The sequence below is a fragment of the Falco cherrug genome, chromosome 2 (genome assembly GCF_023634085.1).
Source record: "Falco cherrug isolate bFalChe1 chromosome 2, bFalChe1.pri, whole genome shotgun sequence".
NCBI classification, from domain to species: Eukaryota; Metazoa; Chordata; class Aves; order Falconiformes; family Falconidae; genus Falco; species Falco cherrug.
In genome coordinates, this window is record NC_073698.1 from 119,112,673 (window position 1) to 119,126,683 (window position 14,011).

Consider the following 14,011-nt stretch of genomic DNA (forward strand, 5'->3'; position numbering starts at 1 on the left):
GTGCTGCTTAACTAACCACTGCATTATCATACTGCAAAACAATCCATTCATGCTGACTGAAGAAGTTCTGTCAAATACACACCACAGAAAAAATGAAAGGCATTTAAAGCCAGGACTCATTTGGTACTAGCACAAGTCTAATTTTGCAAAAGTGACTGTTCCACATCTAATTATATAAATACAAAAAATCAATACCAAATTTGGCGTGCACTAGAAAAGAACAGCTGCTCAATCCTGCATACTGTAATGTGATTATTTGTGAAGCATTCAAAAGGCACAGATCTAATCCAGGGTCACCTGGCTAAAATAGCCGTATTAGATCTGAAAACCTGTCAGTCAGTGGAACTGCCACAGCAGCAAAAAAGGAAACCAGCTTCACATTGTGAACCGTGCACAATGAGGATTCTTTTGAGCATCCTTTTGTCTTGCACAATTACTGGTACATCATTCCTTCATTTGGTGATATTTCTGTACCATATGTGTGCATCAGTATTTCTGCCACAGTCTAAAAGCAGCTCTCCCTACCACGCTCTCACTTCTCTACCACCTCTGTGTCACAGGCTGTCTGTATATAAAGCAGCCACGTGTCACGAGTTTCTCCCTCCAAGAACCTCAGCAACAGAGTTGGATATGGAATTGTTTTTCCTGTCCTCTAACCTTTTCTTAACCATGTCAGGACTTAGGATCGAAAGTTAAAACCTTGATGGAAAAATAATCCAAATGTTTCATTCTGACATCTCTGGGATCTTATGTTTTAATTTATAGAGCCTAAAATTACAGTGAAATGCAAACCGGCATAAAGCTATGTTTTGAAAAATACCAAAATGTAACCTTTCGATCACTTGCCATATCTTCCCCTTTTTCTCCTGGGAAAACTTGTCAAATTCACTCACCTCACAAACATTTGTGGTTTTGGTAAGTTTGCTTGCTATGAGGAATATATTTCCTGCACAAACTCCAATCAGTCCTACTCAGCATGAAACCCAGGAGGCAAGGGTACAGCCTGAAAACTTACCCACTGAGAACCAACTAACTGCAGCCCTAGAACATTTTTTCTTTGACTTCACACTTTCCAAAAATCACAGTAAAGTAAGAACGTCTGAATTCCTGAGCTTGTCGTAACACTCTTGTTGCTTAAGAATATATCACGCGTGGTAATTTACCTTTGTTGGATTTTGGTTGTTCAGATGAGCCATTTCCAACCTTCCTCTTTTTCCTCGGAACAGCTGAATTTTTCCTGTCAAAGGTAATAGGACTGTATTGAGGGAGGCTGTTGAATTTCTTTTCAAATTCTTCTTCCAACTTTGCTAAGCTAAAGGGGAAACAAAACCAATCAAATTAAAGGTAACTCTGTTTTTGGAGAAAAAATATATTGTTTAGGAGCACGTGTGCGGTGTGTGTATATACATACCTACCTACACAGAGGGAGGGGGAAAGGGATAAGCACAGACATACACTGTAAACATCACACTAGAATGTATTAATCCAGCTTTGGGATGAGAGTACTCTCCAGCTTCTGCATTTGTAACTCAGTAGGCATTGATTACATTAGCTGCACATATTAAAATTGGAAAAAATAAGCAAATCAATGTCATACTGGTGACATGTAGCTCTGTTTGCTGCACAGATTCATGCAGGAGATTTGTCTGTTCTGTGAGGAGAACGAAAAAAAGACAGTAAAGCCAATAAATAAGCCAATCAATAAAATAACTTCACATAAAAGTCCTCACACTGGGATGAAAACAACTACAATTCAAACCAGAAGAAAAACGTCAAACTGTTCAATCTTCTGGGGATACTCTCTAACCTGATGCTTCGGGGTGGGAATTAGCTTTGTGTTTGTTTTGGGGCATTGTATTTTCTCCCCTCATATTTTGTCCTGAGAATAAAAATGCAATTAGCTCACGCTTTCAGGCAGCCCAGCACCGCTCACACCTCAGCCCCCCGAGTGGCTCCAGCCGGATTACCTACAGCTGAAGAACTCCACCGACACGTACTGCTGTTCCTAACAGCCAGAGGGAATACAAACCACTCCAGCAGGGCAGTATGGCTGTAATGGCTACGCTGGCTTGCGTAAGGACTCCGTTCCAGCAAATTCTTGCAGCCAGGCAGGAGCATAGGAAGGAACTGTATTTTAATAAAAGGCAGTGCACGCAGCTAGGCAGATTATAAATAGCACCATCAATGACAGGGGAATAATGACATTTTGTACTTGCCTTGAATTCTGTTTGCTACGGAAAACCTAAACTTGACAAAAGTTGGCATGACTTCGGAGGGGTGGCCCCTGCCCTGCACACTATGCACTTGGAAGTATCACAAGAAGCACAGCATTTCTCCCTGCTTGCTGAAGCAGCACTTGAAGCAAATTGCATTCTGAAAGCTTTGGTACACAGAATGATACTTCATTTTATCTCTGTAATCATTACTTCTTTCGGTAAGCTATCTTCCATCTTAAAATACAGCCTGGGCTCCTGGCAGGCTTCTGCATGGTGGGGTTGGTTTATTTGGGTTTTTTGTGTGTGCACACACGCATACATGCTTTGTTTTGGAATCACAAAGATACCTGATGTGTGGTGCTTGGTGCTGCTACCTTTCCCTTCCATGTGGACGCTCCCCGACAGCCACAAAACAAGCTGATTTTCTGCTCTGACAGCTGTCACAGCATCCCATCCCCTGCCCCTTCCCCACTGCCTGCTGCCACCTGCTTCACTGTCTGCCCCCAGGGCACATGAGGGGTTGCAGCTCTAATTAGGAAGGTCCAACCCCGAGAGCAGACGAGCTGCCACCCTGGAATTCATAGCTTGTGTGGCATGGAGGTGGTGGAGAGCACCGCTATCGCTAGGTCAGCGATTAATTAGTCAAAAATAAATAATCATTCACATTATTATGAATTTTCGGAGCATCTTACAAGCCTGATTAGGCGCACGTAGCTGAGCTGAGGTGTTCGTGCGGTGCAGCCCAGTCCTGCCAGGAGATACATGCGGGCAGAGCTGGGCAAAGGAGCGGGCAGCAGGCGGCCAAAGAACACCTGACCGACCCTCGGGAAGTGTGGGCAGCTACTGATGGAGAAGGTAAGAGGACATGGGGAGAGTGACATCATTCCAAAGGGACGCTCCCCCCTATACGCACAAAAAAAAATGAGGCTGAAAGGTGATGCTGAAGGGAGCAGAAAGAGTTAAGAGGCGCAGGCAGAGGTAAAACCAGCTTTTCAAGCAGCCAGAGGATCAGGTAGTGCAATGAACAGGGATAATGGATACCTGCTCCAGCACTCATGCTCCTCAGACCACTGATTCTGCCTTTAGAGTTCATTAAATAAGATCCGTTAATGACATGACTAACCCAAGAAGCAAGACTGGCAAATATTTCCCCATCCAGCCAGCTAATGATGGGAGAACATTATTTCTCAAGTGAACTAATTATTTACACAATTTGCCTAGCTACTTGGAATAAATGATTTGTAACTTTTTTTTTTTTGCTAGCAGAGGCATTTAGTGACATCTCTTATTAGACACCTAGTGGTTTGAAAAGTTTTCAGTCTTTCAATTCAAATTTAAAGAATATTTACAAAACTTATATACAATGCACTAAAAATACAGGAAGCGTTCCATTACTTTTTTTCCTTGATCATTCCAAGCAAAGAGGACTTGGAGACTGTCATCAATTTAGTATCTTTGCTGTAAAGTGAGCTGCAGCTAAATTTCACATAAGACCAGGTTATAAAAAAAGGCTACTGCAAGCCCGCACAAAAGAAACATATTACAATTTTAAGCATGAAGTGTGGAAAATCTACTCCTTTTTAATTCATTTTCACCCTCTGAATTCAGATAATTGGGAGTCTTCAAGAATTTGCAAGTACGTACGAACGGCTAAGCAGATTTAACAACTACGCCTGCAGTTAAATAAATCTGTAACGCTGACAAAAATGGTTATTCATATACTAGAAAAGCAATTCTGTGCAGCCTTGCTACATTTGAATGCACCTCTAATCATTAATTATTCTTCTGAAATATTTAATTTCTTCACAGCATACATGAATGATTTGAGTATCTTTCCTCTACAATGGAAAAATGATACATTTATCATAATTATTTGCCAACAGTAGAACACTGTTTATTCTTCCTCTGTAAGTAATCCCTCCAAGAGGGCAAAGGGATCTATTCTTTCTAGTCTAATTCTGTTTATGATGATTGAACACCTACACTGAACTTTAAATACTGCTTGCAAAGTGCTCTGAAAAGACAAGTAACCCTCTTCACCGCCTCTTAAGTAGGTAAATATTGCACATTTATTTTAGAATTAAGCAAATAATGTAATTCAATTCTGTTTACAATAGGGTAAACCAGGAAAGATCTCCAAGGAATTACTTTGGTATATAAACAACAGGTATCTAGAGCACGACTCAGCCCATCGTGGCTTGCAACGCTCAGGAATTCTGCGTAACTGTGATTATTTGGGTGCTGGATGCAGTTCATGCAATGAGGAGGACTCACTCTGAAGTTACCAGGCTGACCTAACTAAAACTTTGAACAGTGTTAAGCTGCAACTTACCCAAAAACAAACTCTTCCTTTGCCTTAGGCTTTTTCAGTTTTTTGTTCCCGCTTGTCCCACTTTGGGAAAAAGCCCAGTTTTCTTCATTCCAGCATCCTTCATGATCTGAGGAGTTGCCTTTTCCTGAGCTTCTTTTTCCTGGGATGAAGGCAGAAAATTGTTTCTCATCTTTAGAAAAATGCGCCAAAACAAAGTGGGCTCAGAAGGAACTTGTGTACCCATTCAGTAACGCAACCTATGATGCCTGACCTTCTTGAAGGGCTTACAAAACATTTGTTTATTTTAAACGGGCTAATGATATTGGCAACTACTTCTGTGCACTCCTCCCTCCCGGTTTTTATACTACCTCTTAAGTCAGGACCTCTCCAGATAGAAAGGAGGAGAAAGAGAGGAGTAGATTGACAGTAATAAACTTCCCTAAATTACAAACATCTTTTCCTTTTCTGACGTTCCAATTACACATATAAATCAACTAATAGGAAAAACACATTTCAAGACGTCTCACTGAAAGCTTCCAGAAATTATCTCAAATTTATCCTTCCACATGGCCACCACCTACAGCAAAACTACCAAGCAAAGCAAAAGCACAACACGTTTGCCTCTTGTAAGACTGAGAACTATGCTCGCAGCCACAAGAGTCGTTATACAGAAACAAGCTAATTGTTCAGGGTTACATGCAAGGCAGGTCCTGCGTACATCTATCGGCAGGCTGACAAGTCAACCAATAAAGCCTTCAGCCAAGAAACCAAATCTTTGTTCAGATCACAAAGGATAAAATGGGAGAGGTTAAAGAGTTTGTGAGGGAAGTAGGAAGACGGACCACAGGGCTCCAGCAGAGCTGCCCTGGACCACGCAGCCTGTCCCCTCCACCTGCCCCCAGCATCTCAGGTGACCAGACACAGCACCCCCATCACACACCGCTCACGCTCCAGCTTAAACACCGGCTTCCGCTTCTCCTCCTGCTCCAGGCAGGCTTTTGCGGTTCATGCTGTAAATAAAACACTCAAAGCCACCCACCTCTGTCCACGTTAGCACGCAGAGATGTCAGCATGCCCTCTGACACCAGAGTTTTATAAAGAGCACCTTTGCAAGATCTCTCCGATTTCCTGGAGCCACAGGTTTCTATCTTTTTAACACAGTCACTGTCCTCAGTTTTGACCTGTCCTGGTAAGCTCTGGGGTACCACCTCCTCTGTTGGGGTCAGTGGTTCCACTTTAATGTTATCAGAAGCCTCGCACGGTACTTCCTTGCTGGCTGCAATACTAAGGAAATCAGGAGGCTTTGATTCTTTGGTGGTCTCCGTGGGTTTCTCCTTTGATGTCTTCTTTTCTTTCGATTTCACTTTTTTCTTTGGTGATTTTGTATCCAACACGCTTCCCTTCACATTTGAGATGGGACGGGGTTTTTTGCGGGGAGTTTCCGCGAGTCTCTCGGCACCCCAGTCCCCCTTCGCCACGGCTTCAATGGTATACATCACGCTTTCAATGTCCGACTCTGAGGACTGCCTCTTTTTACAAGGTTTCTTGGGGGTGGATTTTTCATTTGTGTGCCGGTCCAACTTATTTTTTTTCTTTTTCTTCTTTATCTTTTCCGGCTTTAGCCCCAGGATATTCATGTCAGCCACCGACAGATCTGGAGAGCAGCACATGTGATCCTTTGTGTTATCACTTCTCTCAAAAGGACTGTTCTCCATTGCAAGACTAGTAAAATCTCTGTATTTTGCAGTTTCTAATTCCTCAGCTTTTGTCTCATCCCAGTTTTGCATTTTCTCTATCCCCGATTGTTCTACTTTTTCTTTACAGGAGTCTTTTGTTGTTTTCTCCAGTTCTACATCCATCTCCTCTGGAACTTCCCTTCCCACATCTTCCGGTGCTTCCACTTTTGTTTTTCCAGGTTCCTTCACTTTTACTCCTTCTGAAGCAAGGCACATCTAAAACAAGTTTAAAAACAGTCCCGTGAAACAAACAGCGACTGTTAACGTCACCTACCCATATTTACAGGAGCATTACAGAGCGAACCTCTCTGGCATCTTAGTTCCGCAAACTACGCTAAGGACTGTACCGAAAACACGCCGAAACCGGTGTGGCACGATGATGGCTAATGCTAGAACAAGGCTGGCGGGTTCTATATTCTAACAGCAAAAGGCTCCAACTGATCTCAGTGGTGTTTCCATCATCTTTTTAAGTGCCTTTTACATAACCTGGAAACCCACTGCTTGGTTTTCACAATACCCTCAATGAACGGATCAATGCCGTATTTCTCACTACGGCCACAGACAAGTTACTTGATGTCTCACAGACATACCCCCTTCAACTCCCAAATGTCTCGACATACAATTTTTCCCTTCGTTTTCCAAATGGCCCTGAAGGAGGTGGGGGGTAAGTTAACAATCTCAGTCATCGAGATGGTTCTCCTTTACATGAATGCGAAAAATAATTTGGAAGGAAGTAAAAAAAGCCTTCCAAATCTTTCTTCTCATGTCACAGACTTATTTTGCGAAGAGCTGCAAAGCAGCAGTGGTTGCCATGGTTATCTCCTCCTGGAGATAACATTAATGGAAACCAAACCCCTCCCACTGTCTAAGGAACAGTGATATTCAAAAAAACAGCTGTAAAAAGGTCCTCAAACTGCCATGTTCCCACAGCACTGACTTGGGAGACCCGCTCGGGTGTGGATGACCTGTAAGCTCTGCGGACACTGCTGCAGAGGGCAGTCCTTCACAGCACCACCCGCTCCTGACAAGCCATGCTCCTTCTTCTCACTCTCCCTCTCAAAGCCCCCAAGCTGAATTCCAGGGCTATTTGGGATCTTGGTTTTAGAACAAATGTCAACCAAACAGCCACCCGGAGCAAAACCAGATGGAAGAAGCCTGCTCTGAACCAGACATCAGGGGTTTCCCTGTCCTGAAGCTCAGCCCACAGGCCATGTGGTCAGTATGGATGTGCGATCTGGATCACTGGCTTCTCTTTAGGTCCGTTCCAGGTTTCTCAAACTGGCAAGGCGTTTTATCCTGGCAAACTAAAAATAGCTCTTACACCAATATAAGTATGAGCATAACACCAAGGACAGAATGTTTTGCAGTAAGTTTGCAAAATTCTTGCTGCACAGGGTAGAAACTCCTGATCTGGTTCAGGTCAGGCTGGGCTGAGCACTGCAAGCACGGCAGCTCGGCCGGCAGTGTCTATGGGGAAGCAGGTTCAACGAGGCAGCGGGGCAGCTCTCAGCTCTGCCGAGGTGGGTTCTTGGTACCAAGGTACTTCTGCAACTTTTTTACTGCGCTGCAATGTAAACACTGTCTGTGATTTTCAAAAGGTAAAGATCAATCTTTAAAACACAACTCGCTGGACAGCAATATTTTGCTAGTCGAATCCATGCCACCCCACAACCAATGGAAATTTTTTTTTTCTTGATACCTTTCTTTCTTCTGCAGTAGCCTATAGTACAGAGGGCTATGGATGTGGCTACAAAAACGTGACTTCTGTTTTGGTGGGCTCTAAATAAACTTGCAATCCAGTCTTTAAGACTGGGAAAGCTTAGAAACACATGAAATACAGCATTTCAGTAACGGGCCATTGTTTTTATAACTGTTCCCAGGAGGAGGATCTGCTGAGAGTACCCGTTTCTGTAGAAGTTATTGACCTGTTTATTCCCCATCTTCAAGAAACAGGATACATGAAAAGCAAAAATAAACGAAAGTAACTAATGACCTTTAACAGGAATTCGTAATGGCAATGACCCAATCCGAGTAACAGACTAATCCAGCCCTCCCTCTCATCTCCCTGCACCCCCCCGGCCAAACCAAACAGTTAAAACTCCAAACCCCAAGCCAGGAATTTAAACAATTCCCACAGTGGTTGGAAACTCCCTTTGCCACCAGGGCCTGGTGGTACTTCTCAGCTGCAGCACAGACTCCTAGAAACCTCCAAGGTGACTGCTAGTTGGGAAATCTTGACTTGTGGCACCCAAGCCCCCGTAGCCTACGCTTCCATAAGCACCACTGTAATTATAACTGTAGCTCTGCTCTGCCTTCCAGGCTTCCGCAGTCACCATCATTAACTTCTCCGCCCCACTGCACCCGTGGTAATTAGTCACCAGTGTCTTAATATTACCTCTGCCAGCTGAAACAATGCTGATGTTCCACACTGTTTTGTTAAATCGGGACCTGAATGGGAGGTACTTGAAGAAATCTAAAGAAAAAAAAAAACAAAACAGAAGGGGAGAAAAAAAAAAATCACAACATTCTTTTACCAGCACAATTCTTTTCTGTTTACCACACAGCTTTTCAACGGGTTGTTCCCTCCCTTTTCCCAAAATCCATTCATAAGATTATATATTGAAAAAGAAGTGCAGACCCGTGCATGCTGGTATAAATAACCCCCTGCTCCATCACTGCTCTGGTGGACAGTACCACCGGGCACTAAGAGGTATTTGCAGATTTTGGGACCTTCTGGTCGGGACTGTCTCTGAGGAGCAGGATGAGCTGAGGCACACGCTCTCACATACGGGCAGCCTCCAGCAGCTGAGCACCAGTCTACACCAGCGTGTGATGCAGCTGCTGGTGGTTTTGGAGGCTTGGTTGCAAAACCATTTCATTGTCATAGGTTAAGCTTACTCCTGTCAGGCTACAGCACTGCCTGCTGGTGTGTCCTACAGGACTCATACAGAAGAGCTGGTATGAAACCAGAGTGAATTGGGAGCCTTCAAGCCTTCAGTAACTTCTGTGACCCCTCAGGGTACGGGAGGCTGCCTGGCAAGCAGGTAGCTGATTATTCTCCAGAACCTTTTTCCTGTATCAAGCTGTGATGCTCTGCAATACTTTAGTGTTTGGTTTCAATTTTGAACTAGGTGCAATGAAATGGTGTTTTTCTAAAAAAATGAAAAGCATCAGTCTCAGGATTGTACGAAGAAGAAAGTGTTCTATTTTTAAGTACATATCCCATAATATCTGATGAGGCTTGCAGGTTTCTTATACTTGCTTCCTTAGAGGTGGAGTCTAGGGACTGGGAAACTGTAGTGTTTACAACCTTTAGCTCCCCCTATCCCCCCTGCCCCAATCTCAGTTTTCACTGCTCTCAACCAACGGGAGCCCATTTTGCAGAAATCAATCCACCATCGCCATAAAGAAAATAAAAATTTTCTCTATGTCTCCTGGCAACCACAGCTCTTCACAGCATCTCCCAAGCTCTGACCATTACAGCTCCAGTCTGCAAAATGTCACTTAGTACTTTCAGTGTGTTGTTGTGCTGCTGGGACCCCGCGGCAGCAGTGGTCTCCTTGCCTTGCGGAGGTGATGCTCACCGCCCCCCCCCCCCCCCCCCCCCCCCCGGCCTCCCTTTGCTCCTGTGCCTCCACACTGAAGGCTAAAGACAAAGCATTCACTCAGGCACTGCAAGGAATGCAGCAGAGCTGATCAGCAACAGCCTCCCAAGTTTCAGACTGCAGAGCGGCTGCTCCAACCATTTTTAGAAACTTAGATGTTCTCAGAATTTTTTGGAAAAACAATTTAACCCACTTCTGCATTTTATTTTATCACCTTCTGTGAAATACTGTGAAATATCAAAAAGGCAGGCACGGGGTGGGGGAGAAGACAGAAGTGGTTAATCCACCAAGCAGAAAGATGAAGGAGGAGCAGAGCGACCAAAGAGGAGCAGAGCGATGTGCCGAAGCAGACAGGCTCCCACGTGCCAGCGCCAGCCATGCCAGCGGCACGCAGACAGCTGTCCCGTCCCCTCCAGTGCGCAGCATCTGTGGTTTGGAGTTACAGTGGCACGGCACAGATGTCTGCCAAACCAGCTTGCAAACCTAAGTCACCTCGAGGTGATAATGAACATGGTTTATTTGGGATGCTCCAAATCAGGTCCTGAACTGCTATCTGAAAACTTAAGCTGGATCACTCACATTTTACTTATCCAATTACCATCAGACGTTATAAAGATCTCCAAAACTAGGGAAAAAAATTATAAATCAATAGCACTAATGCTCTACAAGAGCTAGAGACGAGGAGGATGTGCTTAGCACATCTGCCATGTTTTTCTCCGTTTGAATCAGAACCTTTAACATTCATTTTGTATAATAAATTAGGCTTGTAGGAATTCACCTGAGCAATCCCTGAGAGATCATGGAAACCTGTCCAACACGCAAGTGTCACGCTGCCAGATCTAGCGCCACTTTTTCTGCCAGCTTCAGTAAAAACCCTGTGCCCCTGTGGACAAGCACCTGTCCTGCCCCCAGATCAGAGTGTCACAAGCCCCACAGGCACGTCACCATTTTTAATGCTCACTCCCCCAAGTCAGCCTGCACTCAGCAGCAGCCCCACTCCAGAACCGCACCACTCAAAGCCTGCTGCTGTCCTGCGAGAGGACACCTGGAAATAAAACTTCTCCTGTCCCTGACTTCAATATTAACAGCCTTTCTGCCACCCCAGGGCTGCAGTACTCAAGTGACCGGTCACAGTTAGGTGTTAGGTGTAATCGCCCTTGCACACGCAAACTGCTGCTGCCAGGGGCTGCCCGTAGGGCAAGGCAGCTTTCCTCCACTCCTCTAAGTTCCTGTAAAGTCAGACAGTAGCACTACTATCCATGGAGCAAAGCATGAAACACTTTCATGTCAGTGCTTCCAATCTCTGTCTTTCCCCCCCCCCCCCCGCCCCCGACAGGGATTAACCTCACCAGCAAGAATACACGGCTGGATGCCACCAGATGGGATCCAGAGAACCATTTTCCTCCTTGAAATAGGATGTGATTTTGAAAAAACACAACCCAAGAAAAACGTGTATGAGTAAGGTACTAGCATCCTCCCTTATCTACCTGGAATACAGCATGTACCTTCATCTTTCATTCATCAAAAAGAATAGTATTTGCACACCAAGCCTCAAAGGTTTTTGAGTGATTCATCCCCATCAAAGAGCAGAACTCTACAAGGTTATATTTAAAACTCATAGAGAATTTCTAGGACTTTTGGGAAACCTGACCTAGTACCCTTGATTACTGCTGACAGCTGCCAATTTCAGAACTTAATCTGCTGCTTCAACTTCCAACTATTCATACAGACTCCTGATGACCCTGAAGTCTGCTTTTCCCTCCTGTCTGGGTCCCCGATTCAGCAGTGCGCTGTCCTTATAACCGAAGCCTTACTTCTTGAATCCTGGTGTCCAGCTCTTCATTAAGAATGCCATCACCTACTTCTCTTTCTTATTGACCTAAGCATTGCTTTTATTATCATTGTAAGGCTGATTTTTCTAAAAAGCAACATAACTTTCTGCACCATCTCCAAGGAACTACGCACATTAACAAGTGTATAAACAAAGGCCAGGTCCCTGGGGCCACTGCCACTGCCTCATTCTCCTGCTATGCCATTATTTACTAACTTACGCTTCTGAAACACCAGATTTGATACTAGAGCAAGCCTTAAACAATTCATACTTTTTTTGGGAAAAGATACACACACCTTCCCATTGTGAACACTAATGGGTAGAACTTTACCTCTGCCAACTGGAAGAGTGCCGACTTCCCACAGTGCTTTACTGGCTCAGGACTTGACAACTGGGAAGTATTGGAGGAGATCTAGGTTTTAATAGAGGAGAAAACATTTGTGGCATACAGGAAAGACAGAAAGGAAGAGAGAAAAAGAATGAGAAAAAATGAAGGTGTTAGTTAAATCTATTACTTTTACATCCTTCTGGCAGAAGGCCCTATTTCAGATGGGCAATCCCATCCAAGAAATGCTTAACAGGCATTTAGAAGTCAGCGGGATGCAAGCAAATGTAGAATTTCATCCTTAGGTTAGTCTCATGGATTCTCTTCTCTGTTTGTGTTGTCCACAGCTAGTATTCTGTCGTGGCGTGTGTTTTGTGCGTGTTTTATGTAATAAGTGACCATGACTTACCTGTTGCTTAAAAACATAAACTGTGGTGACCAAGGTTAAATAAAATTCTCCCTGAAAGCCTGGGCAGTATTTCGCATTTGGTTAGATATTGAAAAGGACCATTTATTCTCATAGGCACTGCTTGTTTTGCTTTCTTTAGTTAGAACAAAGTAGTAAGAACTTATGTCTGGAGATCAAATCTAGTCTTCTAAATCTAGCCTAGATGTTGGTGTGCCAGCACCAGCACTGAGTAACTAACTACCACCGCACTTCAGGGAATTGCTTTTACAGCCAAATTTTTCCTGACCTCCTTCCAAGTGCAGCGTGAGCTCACCAACACAAGAATTAATCATTATTCTTCATATTTGATCTTTTTTGGCAACGTGTTACATGGCAGTATTTGACCTGGAAGCCTTGAAAAACCCTAACTAAGATTAGGGGCAAGACCACCAGTGTTTCCATGACACCTGCCTCACTGCAAAAATCAAGCTTATGACCATGATTTCCAAATGCAAAAATCATCAGCTTAGCCCTTCTCTTTATGTTTAATGTCTTTCCTTTTGAACTAGATTATTGGAAGAGTTTACTTTTCATTTTTTGATGAGATCCATTACACCACCACACCCCCAACACAATCCAGGACATCGATTTTACTGCAAGGTATTTAAAATAAAGTGAGTAATACTTGAATGTGCATTAATAATTTTTAATATCGAACTAAACTAATCCAAAATCCCAGTTTTGCCTTAAGACAATTCAGTGAACCTGCTCAGGATCCCACTGGAGTAAATGATCTTGTACGCTGCACTTTGCAGGAAGAGGCTCTCAAATTTTTATCTTTCTACTGTAATAAATTCTCAGCTCTTAATGATTTTTTTCAGTGCAATATAAATGGCAGAAAAGGGACAGAAAACCACCCACATACTGAAGTATAACCTGAGAACATGCAGGCTTATCCTGCCTCCTCACGCACAACGTGAGGAAAGAGTAAAGAATTTCCTTTCGACAATGGGTGCTCCTAACAAAAGGCGAGAACCTCGTAGTACTAAGAGGAGGAGAGGAAGCCAACATCTCACTTCAGCAAAAAAGTTCTTTTCATTGTCAAGAAAACAAGCTGCAAGAGACATAAACTTAGAACTCATTCTGCCAAAGTTGCTGGCCAAACTTCAGAAGAGGATGGCTGATCCATCAGTGAGATAAAGATCTCAATCCCCGTCTTAACACAATCTTCTAGTTTTAATTAGAATAATCAGAACCTGCAGTACTACAACCACAAATAGCCCCGTCTTACATACAGGTTTAACTCGGGGATCGTCAGGATCAAATTACTATCTTTTACTACAGTGCAGGTCAGCATTTTAGCGACTATACTACATTCTAGTTTGCATAAGAAACATGCGCCATCGTACCACTTTTTCATTTCCCTCCTAGAATAATTATTTCACATCAACACAGACATTTAATAATTTCAGTATATAGGCAAACAGCAAATATATTTGTCTGTTTTCCATAACGGCCTTACCTGGGAAGGTTACAGCTTTATTTAAGGGAAAGCTGGAAGAGAAAATACTGCCTAGCTCTCACACAGCCGATTTTAAG

The 14,011-nt window shown here is 43.6% G+C and overlaps 1 protein-coding gene across 23 annotated transcripts in view; it reads right to left on the reverse strand.

The window, feature by feature from the left end:
• Positions 1 to 14,011, reverse strand: part of BBX (BBX high mobility group box domain containing) — a 145,792-nt gene that overhangs the window by 25,867 nt on the left and 105,914 nt on the right. For 18 of the 23 annotated variants that reach the window (XM_055701171.1, XM_055701165.1, XM_055701172.1 and 15 more), the window contains 5 exons: positions 12,031 to 12,111; positions 8,659 to 8,736; positions 5,567 to 6,479; positions 4,549 to 4,687; positions 1,164 to 1,312 (listed from right to left, as the gene is read on the reverse strand). In XM_055701171.1, the coding sequence (XP_055557146.1) occupies positions 1,164 to 1,312; positions 4,549 to 4,687; positions 5,567 to 6,479; positions 8,659 to 8,736; positions 12,031 to 12,111 (1,360 nt within the window). The remainder of the gene's footprint in view (positions 1 to 1,163; positions 1,313 to 4,548; positions 4,688 to 5,566; positions 6,480 to 8,658; positions 8,737 to 12,030; positions 12,112 to 14,011) is intronic. The other 5 variants (XM_055701159.1, XM_055701162.1, XM_055701160.1 and 2 more) reach the window with 3 other exon arrangements.